Source organism: Gadus macrocephalus, chromosome 9 (assembly GCF_031168955.1).
Source record: "Gadus macrocephalus chromosome 9, ASM3116895v1".
NCBI classification, from domain to species: domain Eukaryota; kingdom Metazoa; phylum Chordata; class Actinopteri; order Gadiformes; family Gadidae; genus Gadus; species Gadus macrocephalus.
In genome coordinates this window covers 1320295-1335422 of record NC_082390.1, presented here as the reverse complement: position 1 = coordinate 1335422, position 15128 = coordinate 1320295, and the positions used below count along the sequence as shown (strand labels likewise).

At 45.5% G+C, this 15128-nt stretch overlaps 1 protein-coding gene across 1 annotated transcript; it reads right to left on the bottom strand.

Moving 5' to 3' along the window:
- Window positions 1-8008: 8008 nt before the first annotated feature.
- fkbp4 (FKBP prolyl isomerase 4) lies at window positions 8009-14898 on the bottom strand. The gene is made up of 12 exons (XM_060060123.1): window positions 14490-14898; window positions 13789-13933; window positions 13546-13688; window positions 13064-13184; window positions 12726-12882; window positions 11300-11390; window positions 11049-11132; window positions 10731-10916; window positions 9333-9476; window positions 9092-9187; window positions 8815-8920; window positions 8009-8761 (listed from the first exon to the last, which is right to left on the bottom strand). The coding sequence occupies exons 1-11, from the start codon at window positions 14580-14582 to the stop codon at window positions 8843-8845; spliced, it is 1338 nt and encodes a 445-aa protein (XP_059916106.1). The 5' UTR covers window positions 14583-14898; the 3' UTR covers window positions 8009-8761; window positions 8815-8842.
- Window positions 14899-15128: the final 230 nt, after the last annotated feature.

Here is a 15128-nt window from a genome sequence, read left to right as displayed (position 1 = left end):
TGATTAGAATGTATGTGTATGCCTTAGTTTTGAAAAAATATAGGCCTATCTCTAATAAAACATACGTCACCAACTGGGCAACTCTGTTATCAAAATCTCGCCCTAGTTGCCGAACGGAAGTAGAATCATAAGAGCGTCATGAGGTGTAGTTCACGAGAACTTTCCGACGACGCGAAAATGTTTCTCCCATATTTTCCAGTACTGTGAACGCGCCATAACTCCTGTCCCTTTAAGGCCAACATCCCGAAAAAGCCCAGTCTGTGATTGGTCAGCTATACAACACCGTCATAAACACTTTGCGCGTCTGTCAGAATCTTACTCCCCTGAGTCCCGAGCTGCTGTAAGTATTGCGGGTATCTCTGGACTTGGTTCAGCCGTACCTGTTCGTTAAGTTCAAGTCAGATACAGAATCTCAAATTCAGGCCGAACAATCCGATCGACCCGAAACACCAAGAGCAGGACGTTTCGCACCGTAAAGTTGTTATGTTGTAGCTATGTTATATTTCCGATGTAGCGTTGTAAATAATATCTGTACATCACGGTAACAACCGTGTGTTCGTTGACTGGCTGATGTGTATATTTAATAATGCATCACTCACAAACACTGTACATTGTCCTGTTTTATAGCATCTTTTTCAACACTGAATTCATTCAAAACATTCAAATACATGCTATATAATTGGATCAATTATATAGTGGTCAGCGTGCCATTGTCGGGCCAAACTCTCTGGGCGGGCAAGGCAGAGAAAGGGGAGGAGCTTGGCCCCTTATGACGACATATGGGGCCCCATTCCAAATCAGCACGCCTGAGCTTCCATTTTATCAAAGGCGAGCAGGATACCCTTTACTTGTTTTACACCGAACGCAAGTTTTATCAGTGGGGGACCATAGGCAGGCTAGGGGAACTTAATGTTAGAAATGTTATAAAGTGAGATTTTCATGCCATGGGACCTTTTAGCGCTTATTGTTCTTATTAGGTTGTATAGAGTGGCGAAGTCACGCCCCTTCCGGTAGGGCTCATGGGACCTATGAGATCGAAAAATATGAATGGGTGTCAATGGAGAGAAAATAATTATTTTCTGGTCCCAGTCTTTATATGCCCTGGATTACACATATGTTGTTTGTGGATTTAAATGATAATTTTTCATGCAAAGAAAACTAAAAATGTTCGTGAAGAAGTTTGATAATTTTAGGTTTTATGTGAGGCCGCTTTGTGAACTACAGCTCTTCGCTGCTCTTCACGCATATGATATACGTCACCACACCCGCCCTTGGAACTCGGCACAGAGATGGCGATCCCTCTGCCCCACTTCACCGCTTTCCCAAGGAGAGGATAAAAGCATCAAAAGAGGTGAAAACCATTATAAGTCGGGGCGCGTGCAGAGTTTCAGTTATGCCGATGGGAAGATTGTCGGTCTTCTCCACGCCAGTCGCAGGGAGCGTGACGTCACATACAAGCCGTGTAGTCTTTCTCGTTGTGTTTTCTCTACAGCCTTTATCTGAACAATTGCACAATAAACGGTCGAACTCTTTGCATGAAAAATTATCCTTTAAATCCACAAACAACATATGTGTAATCCAGGGCATATAAAGACCGGGACCAGAAAAGAATTATTTTCTCTCCATTGACACCCATTCATATTTTTCGATCTCATAGGTCCCATGAGCCCTACCGGAAGGGGCGTGACTTCGCCACTCTATAACGTCCCATTGTCTAGAGAGTTTACTGAAAGGTAAAGGTAAAACAATTATGGTCTCGCGCAAGACAGATAAAAGGAAGAGGTGGCAAGGCTTAAGCCCAATCGCAAATCTTCGTGTTAAACGAGAGCTTCCTCCTGGGACTGGTCTGCTTAAGTAGCCTACACCGCCAGGTTTAGCCGAGGAAGCCAATTGGCAGCTGGAAACAGGCGAAAGCTTGAAAATAATCCACAAAACATAATAGCACCAGCAGGGGGTGCTAGAGTGCATATAAACTAAACTAAATAAAGAGGGTCGTAACAGGTTGTAAGACGAAGGAAGCAGCTTCCAGTGCCCCCTACATGCATGGTGCACCAACCTGGCCCAGAGCCCAAGTGCTGGAATCTGTATACCCTTGCAGGACATAAACAACATCCGTAGAGCGGACTATGAACCCTTGACGCGTGGAAGTATGCTTTTATTACATGTAATGAGATCCGTGGCGGTGGGTCAATAGAGGGCGCTAGGGCGCCGCCCCTCCGTGAAATATTCACTTGAATATATCTGCCAACTATTAATTAACTATTGTCAATACGAATTAAATCAACAAAAAATTGTGTGACATAGGCCTACTTGTCACTGCCGGCCGGCAACCATTTAAATGCGTCTGAACGTCAATGATTTGGGCTAGGCTTGTTATTGGTCATTCGAAATAAAGCCCTCCTCCAAGTCGCCGGCCACGTTGAAGTCAATGTAAGCTCGCTAACTTTTTGCTGTCTATCAAGCAGAGACGGCTTTTCATTGGCGAAAGAAAATTCGTCCCTCGGGTCGCACCAGTGTGCGCCCCAGGCCAATGGTATTGCTATTCTTTTTTGTTATCACCACATGATTGGACAATTCAGCGAATCAATCAAATAGGCTACCTCCCTCAGCAGCAGTTATATAGTTCGGTCTAGGGGTTAGGTTTAGGGGTTAAGGGGTTAGGGTTAGGTTAAGGGGTTATAGTTGGGTTTAGGGGTTAGGGTTAGGTTCAGGGGTTAGGGTTAGGTTCAGGGGTTAGGGTTAGGTTCAGGGGTTAGGGTTAGGTTCAGGGGTTAGGGTTAGGTTCAGGGGTTAGGGTTAGGTTCAGGGGTTAGGGTTAGGTTCAGGGGTTAGGGTTAGGTTTAGGGGTTAGGGTTAGGTTCAGGGGTTAGGGTTAGGTTCAGGGGTTAGGGTTAGGTTCAGGGGTTAGGGTTAGGTTCAGGGGTTAGGGTTAGGTTTAGGGGTTAGGGTTAGGTTTAGGGGTTAGGGTTAGGTTCAGGGGTTAGGGTTAGGTTCAGGGGTTAGGGTTAGGTTCAGGGGTTAGGGTTAGGTTCAGGGGTTAGGGTTAGGTTCAGGGGTTAGGGTTAGGTTCAGGGGTTAGGGTTAGGTTCAGGGGTTAGGGTTAGGTTCAGGGGTTAGGGTTAGGTTCAGGGGTTAGGGTTAGGTTCAGGGGTTAGGGTTAGGTTCAGGGGTTATAGTTAGGTTCAGGGGTTAGGGTTAGGTTCAGGGGTTAGGGTTAGGGTTAGGGTTAGGTTAGGGTTAGGGTTAGGTTCAGGGGTTAGGGTTAGGTTTAGGGGTTAGGGTTAGGGATGCTACTCGAACTTGCGCTACCAAATTCTATGAGTGAGTTAGGTTGGGGCGGGGCTGAACCTGAGCCAGGGGCGGGTCTAGACCTATAGATGGAGCAGGTCTAGTCCGGCTCCACCCATCGGCTCTGCAGTGAACAGCCTCTCAGCTTATAAAGAGATATAATTTAAGACGCTATAAAGTCAGCCAAGGCCTACAGCTGACTAACCAAGACATAACAACACAGCAGAATTAGCTACAGAGTAACCCGAGGGCTAGACCTGGGTAACTAAGGATTACCCTAACCCTACTACTAACCCTAACCCTAACCCAAAACATTGCAAAACACATATTGTTTGGGGGCCTGGCTGAGCCAACTGGAGGCAGGACTTCTGCACTTCCGTGACAATCTGACTTCAGATTGTCACGGAAGTAATTGCTGACTGCGAACAAAGGTGTTTTAGTTTTATGAAACGTGCAGGCTGTGGTTGTTGTAAATAATGGTGGTCAGGTTCATCTGATTCTCTAGCAGCCTACCCAAAAAAAATTATACAGGTTATAAATGATACAGGTTTGCCTTCGGACCAATTGGGGCCTACTCGGTTACTTAATTATTGCTTCAGATACAATACTACTGACAGACACCATGATTTTATAGCCATCATCTCTTTGATTGAATATGTTTTATCAGGGGGAAAAAGTTAAACTTGTCAGAATGTCAGTTGACAATGGTATACAACTGTATGACAAAAACAAGGGCAGTCTTTCTGCATTTCCAATGAGCTGAGATTCTGGCTCAGTTAAAGGTACATACTGCAGGTATCTGGGCTTTCCATATCAGATACACTCAAGGCGTATGTTATTAATGGACGTTTTCGTTTACACCAACACATTGACCTCCATCAAACACAATTTGATTTGAGAGTTGTAAAGAGAGACGCTCAGACAGAAAATAGTGATCGGTTGGCCCTTGAGAGCCATACCAGAACCAATACAACATGGGGTATCACATGCACTCACACACAACATACAACAATGGCCTTTTGATATCAAAAGGCCCTCACCACCCTGGCCCCCCTGAAAACCCGTTCAGTCTCATTCACCCACACTGCTCCCTGGTTCACTCCTCATCTGCGCCAGCTCAAAGCCACTGGTCGTCGACTGGAGCGACTCTACAAAAAGACTCAACTCACTGTACACCGCCAAATGTATTCGGACCACCTCCATCACTACAAGAATGCCCTCACTACTGCCAAAACCTCATACTACTCCAACCTCATCAACACTGGTACAGGCAACAGCAGAGTCCTCTTCTCAACAGTCAGCCACTTACTTCAGCCTCCTAAATCTCTCCCTCCAGACATTTCCACCACCCAATGCACTGCGTTCCTTGACTTCTTCAGCTCTAAAATCAACACCATTCACCAACAACTGGCCTCATCTCGCACCCCCTCTGATGACCCACCCTGGATGATCACCTCTGGCCAACCTCTCATCAGCTCCCTCTCTGACTTCACCCTAGTAACAGAACAGACCGTTTCAGAACTCATCCGCAAAGCCAAAACCACCACCTGTCAGCTCGATCCTCTTCCCACCTCCCTTGTCAAAGCATGTCTTCCGTCCATCTCCCCCATGATCACCAACATAATTAACTCCTCCCTCACTACTGGTACTGTACCCCCCACTCTCAAGCTGGCTGCCATCACTCCCATCCTGAAAAAACCTGGTGCTGACCCAACTGACCTTAACCATTACCGGCCCATCTCCAATCTCCCTTTCATCTCCAAAACACTTGAAAGGGTGGTTGCCGCACAACTACAGTCCCACCTCGACACTAACAATCTCCACGAACCGTTCCAATCTGGCTTCCGTCCAAAACACAGCACTGAAACAGCCCTAGTCAAAATCACCAACGACCTCCTCCTTGCAGCCGACTCTGGTTTACTCACCATTCTCATCCTCCTCGATCTCAGCGCAGCATTCGACACCATCTCCCACCCTCTGCTCCTTGACCGCCTAGCTGGTATCGGGATCACTGGTGCTGCACTCTCCTGGTTTACATCCTACCTCACCGGCCGTCAACAATTTGTTCAACTAAGCAACCACAAGTCTGGGTGTTCAGGTGTCTCACTGGGTGTCCCCCAGGGGTCAGTCTTGGGTCCACTCCTCTTCACCACTTACCTCCTCCCGCTGGGCACACTCCTCCGTCACCATGGGGTCCATTTTCACTGCTACGCTGACGACACACAGGTCTACATCTCCACCAAACCCACCGCTGCCATCCCCCCCACTTCCCTCATCACGTGCCTGGAAGAGATCCGGAGCTGGTTGAGCAGGAACTTCCTGAAACTCAATGGAAACAAGACCGAGGCCCTGCTCATCGGATCCAAATCCACCCTCACTAAATCACAACACACCCCAGCTCCACTCATAATTATCGATGGATTCCCAGTACCCTTCTCCTCCAAAGTCAAGAGCCTCGGCGTCATCCTGGACAACACCCTCTCATTCGCACCCCATATTCACAACATCACCCGGACTGCATTCTTCCACCTCCGCAACATCGCCAGACTCCGCCCATCACTGACCCAATCCAGCACTGAAATCCTAGTTCACTCATTTGTCACATCACGCATAGACTACTGCAACGCCCTCCTCACCGGACTCCCCACCAAACTCATCAACAAACTGCAGATCATTCAGAACTCAGCCGCCCGGATCATCACCCGCACCAAATCATCTGACCACATCACCCCTGTCCTCATTCAACTTCACTGGCTCCCAGTACACTACCGCATCCAATACAAAACCCTACTCCTCACCTACAAAGCTCTCCACAACCTAGCCCCCAGTTATCTCTGCGACCTCCTCCAAGAATACACTCCCTCCCGCTCCCTCCGCTCAACCTCTGCTGGACTACTATGTATCCCCACATCACGACTCACTTCAATGGGTGCCCGGTCATTCAGCTGTTCAGCACCCAGGCTCTGGAACTCCCTCCCCCCACACATAAAACAGTCAGACACCATTACAACCTTCAAGTCACAACTCAAAACTCACCTGTTCAAACTCGCACACAACGTCTAACTGATCACTGTTTTGATTGTTTTTTTTGTTTTGTTTTGTCTTGTTTTTGTTTTATTTATTTCTTATTGCTTATGTTTATTTATTTATTTATTTATCTGTTTCCACAATGTCTTGTTTTTTTTAAAAAAAATTGTATGAAGACTATATGCTCTGTAAGGTGACCTTGGGTGTTTTGAAAGGCGCCTCTAAATTAAATGTATTATTATTATTATTATATAGCATTCTGAATAGTGAAGGGGAAGTATAAAATGTGTGCTATAAAATGTGCCTATCCTTTATGGCTGTAAAAAAGATATGCTTGCGGCAGATAGCAATTGTGCTACAATGAACCCCAAACATTGTTTCTCACAAACAGGCTACACAGCAACTGTTGATTAATGTAGTTCAGACCTGTCATTTGTCGTAAAAAATCGGATTTAATCAGGTTTATATAGTGGAGCTTGGCAGGTGCCTGCCAAACAAACAAAGTGGTGGCAGAAAGCAACGGTTGATTCCTACCTGTTTTTGTACAATTAAACCCAATGCCAAGTGCCATAAAGAATGTTCTCCACAGTAACTACCTCTCCTGAGAACACCCACCCCAGCCTCCATCACAACCTCTGAGCCTATAGGCAGACCCATATAGCTAATCCTATCATGGCTATCTCCCCTCTGGCCATTACACCTACACAGGTCAGCGTCAGACCGAATGGGCATCATGCACCCCAGACCAGGCCCATATTATCCTCGTATTATCCAGGACAGCATGAAACGACCCTTAACCTATATATTTTATCAATGTTGTAACCTTTTTATTACAGGACAACAAAGCAACAAAGCCTTTTTAGGGTCACATTAAAAATACAGACTTCTTTCAGGACATAATGCAGAAATGTAGGTCAGAAGACACACCTCATTGCCTGCCCTAAAAATATCCTGTTGGGAGGCCAACGGACAAACGGTCCCTTATAGCTGTTGAATCAGAGCCCTTTAAAAGTTTATTTCCACGTGGATGGGTTTAATACAAGGTTTCAAGGCGTAAGAGGACCATACCGGTCTGGGTGATAAGCCATTGTAACCATCTCTCCTGGCGTCACTTATACAGCAAGGTCAATTGTCCAAATAACTTTGTTTCACCGGTGGTTCCGAAGAGCATTTAGTGCAACACCTAGATGTTAAGAAACACTGCTCATTGCTACGTTTGGTATGTGTTGCCTTGGGATTTAGATGGTTGACATTGCTTTGTGTAGGTTGTCTATTGTTGTGGCTACTTGGCATGGAGCAATCATCAAAAGTATCGCAGTATTGATTTGTTGTTTGGCTAAAAGTGTGTTCAAATAAATGTGTCGCAATTTCCTATTTGAAATAGCTAATGATTTTTCGGTACGGCATCAGTCAATATATACAACCCTAGCTGTATGTGGTGGGCCTTTGCGTCTTGGTGCCTAGAGGCCAGCAAAATAACCCAATAAATGTTTACATTCTGATAACCTACCTTTTAGTTCCATGGCTTTCGTACCATTAGAGATGCATGTTAAACTTTACAGTTCCAAACTACAATTCGAATCATAAAATACCAAATACTTTATTTTAAAGATCATATGCTGATCTTATGTCCAACCCCCAAACGTAACCTGTTCTCATGCATAATCAGAAAGGATTGCGTTATGAAACAAAGTTGTGTTATATGTCCAGGAGAAGTGATTTTATTTCACACATCTTCAACGCACATATTCCAGTTAAGTAAATCAATGCAATTACCATTTAGGTACAAGACAGAAGTCACAAGCACAACATGACATCTGATTACAGTTTCCAAATGAAAAAACAACAGTCATGTAGCCCATCAGCTATACTGGAGTTGTAGCAATTAAGGTAGCCGTAACTTGGGAGAGTTCACCCAGGTTATTCAATGCAGTTACTCCTTAGATACGCAGTGCTGCTATATACACACACACAACCTTGGTTACACGCAAGACCACACGCACGCACGCACACGGTGTTCAAGACTTTGATCTGAGGGCCCTTGGAAAAAGGTATCATCGTGGGATCCACATCAGGAAGTGAAAGAGGAAGGTAATCCCCCTCTCCAAGATAAGACCGTGAAAACTAGGATTCAGAGGGACAAGTTTGATCATCCGAATTCATTTGATTCCCCCAACTAAACCGTAAAAATTGCATGTTTTAATGATGCGACCACACGAGTCCCAAGTCCCCAGGGAGACAACAGCGACATGAAAACACAGCCTAACCAACTAGCTGCCATGGCATTCACAGACAAAAACAATGAGTGAAAAAAAAAAAAAAAGCCAGTGGGAAATTAAGCAGGGAGTCTTATTGATCGAGTCCTCCACAGTCACACCTCATTGACACACAATCATGCATTAAAAAAAATCCACATCCACACACGCCAGACGGCTTCAGGGATCCCGACGCCAAGGGCGGCGCCAGGGATCCCGACGCCAAGGGCGGCGCCAGGGATCCCGACGCCAAGGGCGGCGCCTGGAACCGTCTAGCCCTGCGATCCGTTTTCAACCTCCATCTCCCCGACCGTTTCCTCGCTCTCCACCGTGACATTCTCAGCCTCCTTCTGTGTCACAACAAGAAAAGGGACACCAAACATGTCAAAACCAAACCTTCAACCCATTAACTAAAGTATTGAAGCAGTGCGATACCAAATTAAAATGCACTATTTAGTGCATTTAAAGCAGTATACTGCCCCCTAAAGGTTGGGGAGGGTAGAGAGCTGCACGTCGCTCACCTTAGCATCCCTCTCAGCAAACTTGGTGAACATGTTTGCATAGAGACGCTTGTCCTTCTCGCGCTGATCTTTGATGTGTTTCTGACAGAGACCCAGCTGGGTGGGACAGGCAGAGCAGTTGGAAAACATTGCACAATTCCTCATTTATAATTCATTGTACAACCTCGGCTAAGACGACGACAGTTCCGCCTCAGCGTTGGGACTTGAAGTGGTTGAGAGGTTCCACCAGCTCGTGCCTCACCTGGGCCTTTGCGGCTTTGTTGGCCGGGTACAGTTGAATAACCTGCTGGAAGTCTTCCCTGGCCTGGTCAAACTCCTTCATGGCCACCAGGGCCTCGCCCTTCCTGAACAGGGCCTTCTCGTTCGATTCATCGAGTAGCAGAGCCTGAAAGTCAAAAACAAGGTACAATGGACATTAATTAACAACCTGTGCAAAGTAAGCAGCATTGCATGCCGATATGTAATTTGAATAGATATAGAAGTGAAAACCCGGAAGAATGATAAAATGGCCTTCTAAATGTTGTATTGACACACGGACACAAAGTATTGAAGTTCTTTGTTAAATATGGAAAGCATCACAAATATGCGCGTCATCTTTTCGCAAGTATTGATATTCTATTGCAAATTCTATTTTTTAGCACAATAATATCCATTGCTTTGTCCCTAGACTACGTGGTCCGTGTTCGAGTCAAAAGTTATGCTCATTTTGGAATAAATGTTAATACATATCTACGCGTTATAGCATCTACATTACAGTTCTAATAAATGTTAATACATATCTACGCGTTATAGCATCTACATTACAGTTCTAATAAATGTTAATACATATCTACGCGTTATAGCATCTACATCACAGTTCTAATAAATGTTAATACATATCTACGCGTTATAGCATCTACATCACAGTTCTATTCCGAGGCTTCGCCTTATGTGCTGAACACGGTACATGGGCAACGCCTACATTCCCCCGGGCACCGTGGATACAACACGCTCAGCAGCGCTCGTCCACCCTTCTTTCAGCAGTTGCTCGAACCAGTCCTCTACTACTCGTGATAGTTGAGTCTGATGTGCCCTGGGGCTTTGGTCTTTGTAACTGTGGTCCAGCGGCAGTACAGTGATCGTGCTGCACGAGCAGCTCCACCTTAGCCTCGAGGGCGTAGCCTGCGTGAAATGGAACCATAGTGTGGCCGTGATAACTCTAGTTGGTTGATTGTAGGCCTGTCCATCTGGTGTCCCTGCTGTACCCTCCAACGACCGAAGGAATAGCAAGGACAAGCTGCGGTGCTCCGCGTTATGTCCAAGGGGCCCTGGTGAATGTGGGCGGGGCCCGCTTTGATCGGTGCATTGCTGAACTGTTCAGTGCCCGCGAGTGCGCAGGCGGCCTACAATCACAGAACTATATAATAGTTATAATAACATACCTAAACGGATGTGTGCATTTTTGCAAATACCAAAATTATTTCAAACTGAAATTTCAAATATAATTGTTTGAGTCATCAATATCTATAATATACCCTTTTCATTTGATTATATATTGCAACAAATCACCACATGCATGGTATCGCAATGCCTCTTCAAACGCACGGTATGGGGACCCATGTGGCGCGAGGTCCTTGCCGCGGCCGGCCGTAAAGAATACCTTGTCACAGTTCTCCAGCGCCTGGCCGGCCTCCTGGATCTTCAGATAACACATGGCGAGGTTGAGATGTGCAGCTAGGCGCAGCGCCTTGGCCTTCAGCTCGTCCTCCTCCCCCAGAGCCGACTCACTCTCCAGCCAGGTCACGATCCGCTTGTACTGCACGGTCGCCTGCTTGTACTTCCCCTCCTGAACACGAGATCGTGGGAACTCCGATTAATCGGCATGTTTATTTTTATTGTCTTCCCGATACAATGTCAATGGTTGATCGCAATATTATTTTAGATGTATTCGTCAATGAAGCCACAACGGCGGTCGTACCTTAAAATACTGGGTTCCTTTGTCTTTGACCACGCTGCTCTGCTCCAGCTTCTCGACCGTGTTCATTTCCCAGGACTCCTTTGCCTGAACAACCAGAGACAGTTCAGTCACCAATGATAGCATACATTTCCTGACGGTATTCAAACGGTGACTTGTATCATCATTGGGGCAAACCAGAACTTGATCCTTCATTTTTTTTATGATTTCAAAAAACTGATATGAATCAAACAATTGCCTTCTAGCAACCGTACCTTTTCGAAGGTTGTCATTTTAATCTTGTACTGCAGTGTCGCGTCACCTGGAATAGCATAGCCTGCATTTCCCGCGAGTCCAAAGCCATACCTTAAACAAAAAAGGATGGGGCAAAAGTGCTTGGTATTAATGATGAAGAAGTTGATAAGAAGCGTTTCCACATTTCATTCATTAAGCTAAACAACTATCTTACAATAAGTACCTTCATCCAAGAAAATAGAACCCAAAAAGTACAAGAATGATGCAACTACATACAATTCATAAAATAAACAAACTGCTTCAATTGCTCCATTATAGATACCAGAGATGGAGACTTATTTTTACATATACGACATTCAAATCTAGGGGAGCCCTGAACAGATTTTGATCTACAGCTGAGTGACACGCAGTTATCTGTAAATTGCTATTTGCCTATTTAACCGAGATTCAGAAGCCTTGTTTAATTCAACATTGTGGGTTAGCATTTGCTTTACGTAAGCCCCTGTTCATGTGAGGGGGATACGCTTTTTATTACTTTCCAAAGATTTCCAATGTGTTCCAAATAGTTACTTATGAAAAATGAGTGCCAGTAACAAAATAGTTAGTCTTTGATGCACCGACTACACAGCCAGAAGCAGCTGATCATAGAACTGCGTCAGCGTTGCCTCACAGCCTAATAGTCTGTTCAGAACACATTGGAAATCTTTGGAACGCAATTGAAAGTGTATTCTACTCACATTAACAGGAGCTAGGATACGGTAACTCTGCAAGTCAATGGAAGCGGCCATTGGAAAGCAAATGATAAGCAACCAAACTCCCCTTCTGGACACAGTGATGAATTTGGAATTCATCAACTCGTCTGAATCTTGTTAAGACAGGCAAACGCTAGTCAACATATCACACCATTTTTTTTTTTTAATGTTGACACTGATAAATGGAACACAAATGGACACTAGACATGACCGATTGTACTTTGACCTGAACATAAAACTATCAATATCAGGTTTATATATGAAAAGAAATGCCTGTGATGAAAGGACTAACTCCACAAAAAAACAGCAAAAGAAATGAATAATCTACAAATGATGCCAAAGAAGCGGCATTAGTAAAACAAAAATACTCAAATCAGACAAAGGCAATGTTAAAGGAGACACATTATACCACCAGGTGTGAGTGGGATTAGCCCTACAAGCCGTTTTCGAAAATCTGCCCCATATGACATCAATAGTGGGCGTGTCCGCCTAGATCTGTGCTGGATAGATGAGCAACGTTTACTTCAGTCCACTGGGTAGGCTGGTAGACTGATCCATCCAGCACAGATCTAGGTGGACACGCCCACTAGTGATGTCATATGGGAGTCGGGACAGATTTTCGAAACGGCTTGTAAGGCTTATTAGACGCACACCTGGTGGTGTAACAGGTCTCCTTTAATGTGAAGAGTCCTACTTTGGCTTAATGTTGAAGATGGACTCCTCGCCCTGCTCCATAGCCAGGATAGCCTTCTCCACTCCGATAGGTAAACCCAGGCCCTCGCCATCGCCAATCTCAAACTTCATCTCTCGCTCGTCGAACACTCGTCCTTCGAAGGTACCCTCCACGGAAACTACAAACACAACAAGGTCGGGTTAGATAGCGACGACCTGACAACACCACAGAATCTTATGGTGATCGAGTAAGGGTTGGCCCATTATTCTGTTTTGAGTTGGTAAAGCAGATATCTGCCTCATGGGAGATTATTGCAATGCATCACCGATACAATGAACAGAGAGCGCGAGTGTGCTTACCTTCAACTGATGCTCCTTCGTTTGGTTTGGAGTAGCCTTCCCCTTTGGTAATGATCCGACGGATGATCCCCCCATCGTCGCCCTCAGTAATGTCCTCTCCTCTGAACTCAAAAAGCTCCACCTAAGAGAAATGTATACGGACATACCATGTATCCAACAATGCATTTAGGCAGGCAGATACATGCATACAAACATCTTCCATTGTTCCTCAACCACCCTAGGACAAGGAAAACACAAGCAAAACAAACTTGTACCCATCAAGCCAAATGTGTTTTGTGAAAATGAATAATCTATAATCCTTCAAACAAATAATACCATTTATTTGTATAACTACAACCTTTCCAATATTGACACACAAGGGTGGCACTTGTCGTCAATGCAGTCAGTCAGCAGTGATGGGGTTACACCCAAGACATAACCACAAGCTGAATTCTCATTCTAAAGTGGTTGGGACCACATAAACCTGCAACAGCTAGACTCACCTGGAATACGAGTGTGGCATCTGGGGGTATCTTGGGTGGACTGCCTGCAGACCCATATGCATATTCTGGCTTGCAGATAAACTGAGACAGCTCTCCTATTTTCATTGTGGCCACGCCAATGTCCCACGCTTTTATCACTTGACCTAAAGACACGGGAAGAGCACAAACAAGTTAGAATGGCAATGCAGGCCAGGGGAAGCTTAATAATGTGTATCCCCAATGTCCCGAGTTTGAGGAACCAACCTTTGCCCAATTCAAAGGAAAACTTCTCCCCCCTGTCTCGACTTGAGTCGAACGGCGTGCCGTCCAAGAGGGTTCCAACGTAGTGCACGAACACCTTATCCCCGGTCATAGGCAACTCTGTGCCCGTGCCTTCGGCCTTCACCAACTACACAAACAAAGAAAGAAAGAAGCAGTGATACGAGTTGAGGATCCAACCTGACATCTTAAATCGGATAAGTGAAGATATTGACTGTAGAAGCCTGCAGTGATGCGTGTGCGGTCGGAACGATAAAGTCCCCATTGTGACACACCAGGGTCATGCTACCATGTGGGATGAGCAGCCCTGCATCACTTGCTACTAGCTTGAGTAGCTGTGCTTCATGCTCTAGAACATTCTAGAAACATCCATGCAAAAGGTTGCTGGGTAGCCATTTGACTGCTCCCTCCCTTGGTTGACCAAGAGGTGACGTTCCCCTATTCTCCAATCAAGCATTCGTTTAAATAAGCTTGTTTTTGGCTATGAAACTGAAACAACGTGTTGTCATATTAGCCGGAGCTAGCAACTATTAGCAGATCCAACAGCGCTGGTGGCTTTAGCATTATATAGGTCAGATAGCCACCAGTCGAGTACAATAAGCACAGGGACGATGACCACATTTGTCACCTTTAACCCAGTCGACCTAACTAAGGATAAGGCCATGGATGCATGATAAACGACTTACCTTCAACACACCCCCATCTTTCTTCGGGGTGATGTCCTCTCCCTCCATTGGGATGTCTTGCTGTCCTTCACTCATCGGTTCTTCCACTGTCATTGTGTCGCGGCAGACCAAACCCCCTTATATCCTTTTCCAACGTGCGCCACAAAGAGACAATGCGTGCTAACGATGTAGCCGACTACCGAAACCCGTATGACCAGTATTAACCTTACAGCGAGCCGATGTATCAACTAAGACGACCCCGCTCTTATTGAACAATCCTAATGCCTGAAGCTGTTGTTGGGCCTCATGCACACTAGTCGCACGTCTATTTGGGCAGAAGCTGTGCTGGTACACCACAAGTCCACGTTACCATTCAGCAGCACACCAAACAAACTGACCGACTGACTGCAGCAGGGCAGAGAACTTTCCAGACAAGGGGCGGGATCAGGAGACGTCTCTACTTTGGTTGTCGCTCGATTGTATGCTCCGGTGCCGCAGGAGGGCGGTGCACATACTGTGACCCACTGCATGCATGAAATAGTTAAATGAAAAGAACATCCGTGGTGGTTTGAATGTATTAATTTTAATCATCCAATCAGGCGTTTTGTATAATAGGTTCAGCTGTTTTAGACCAAATGGGTCACAAGGGAATATGCCCCG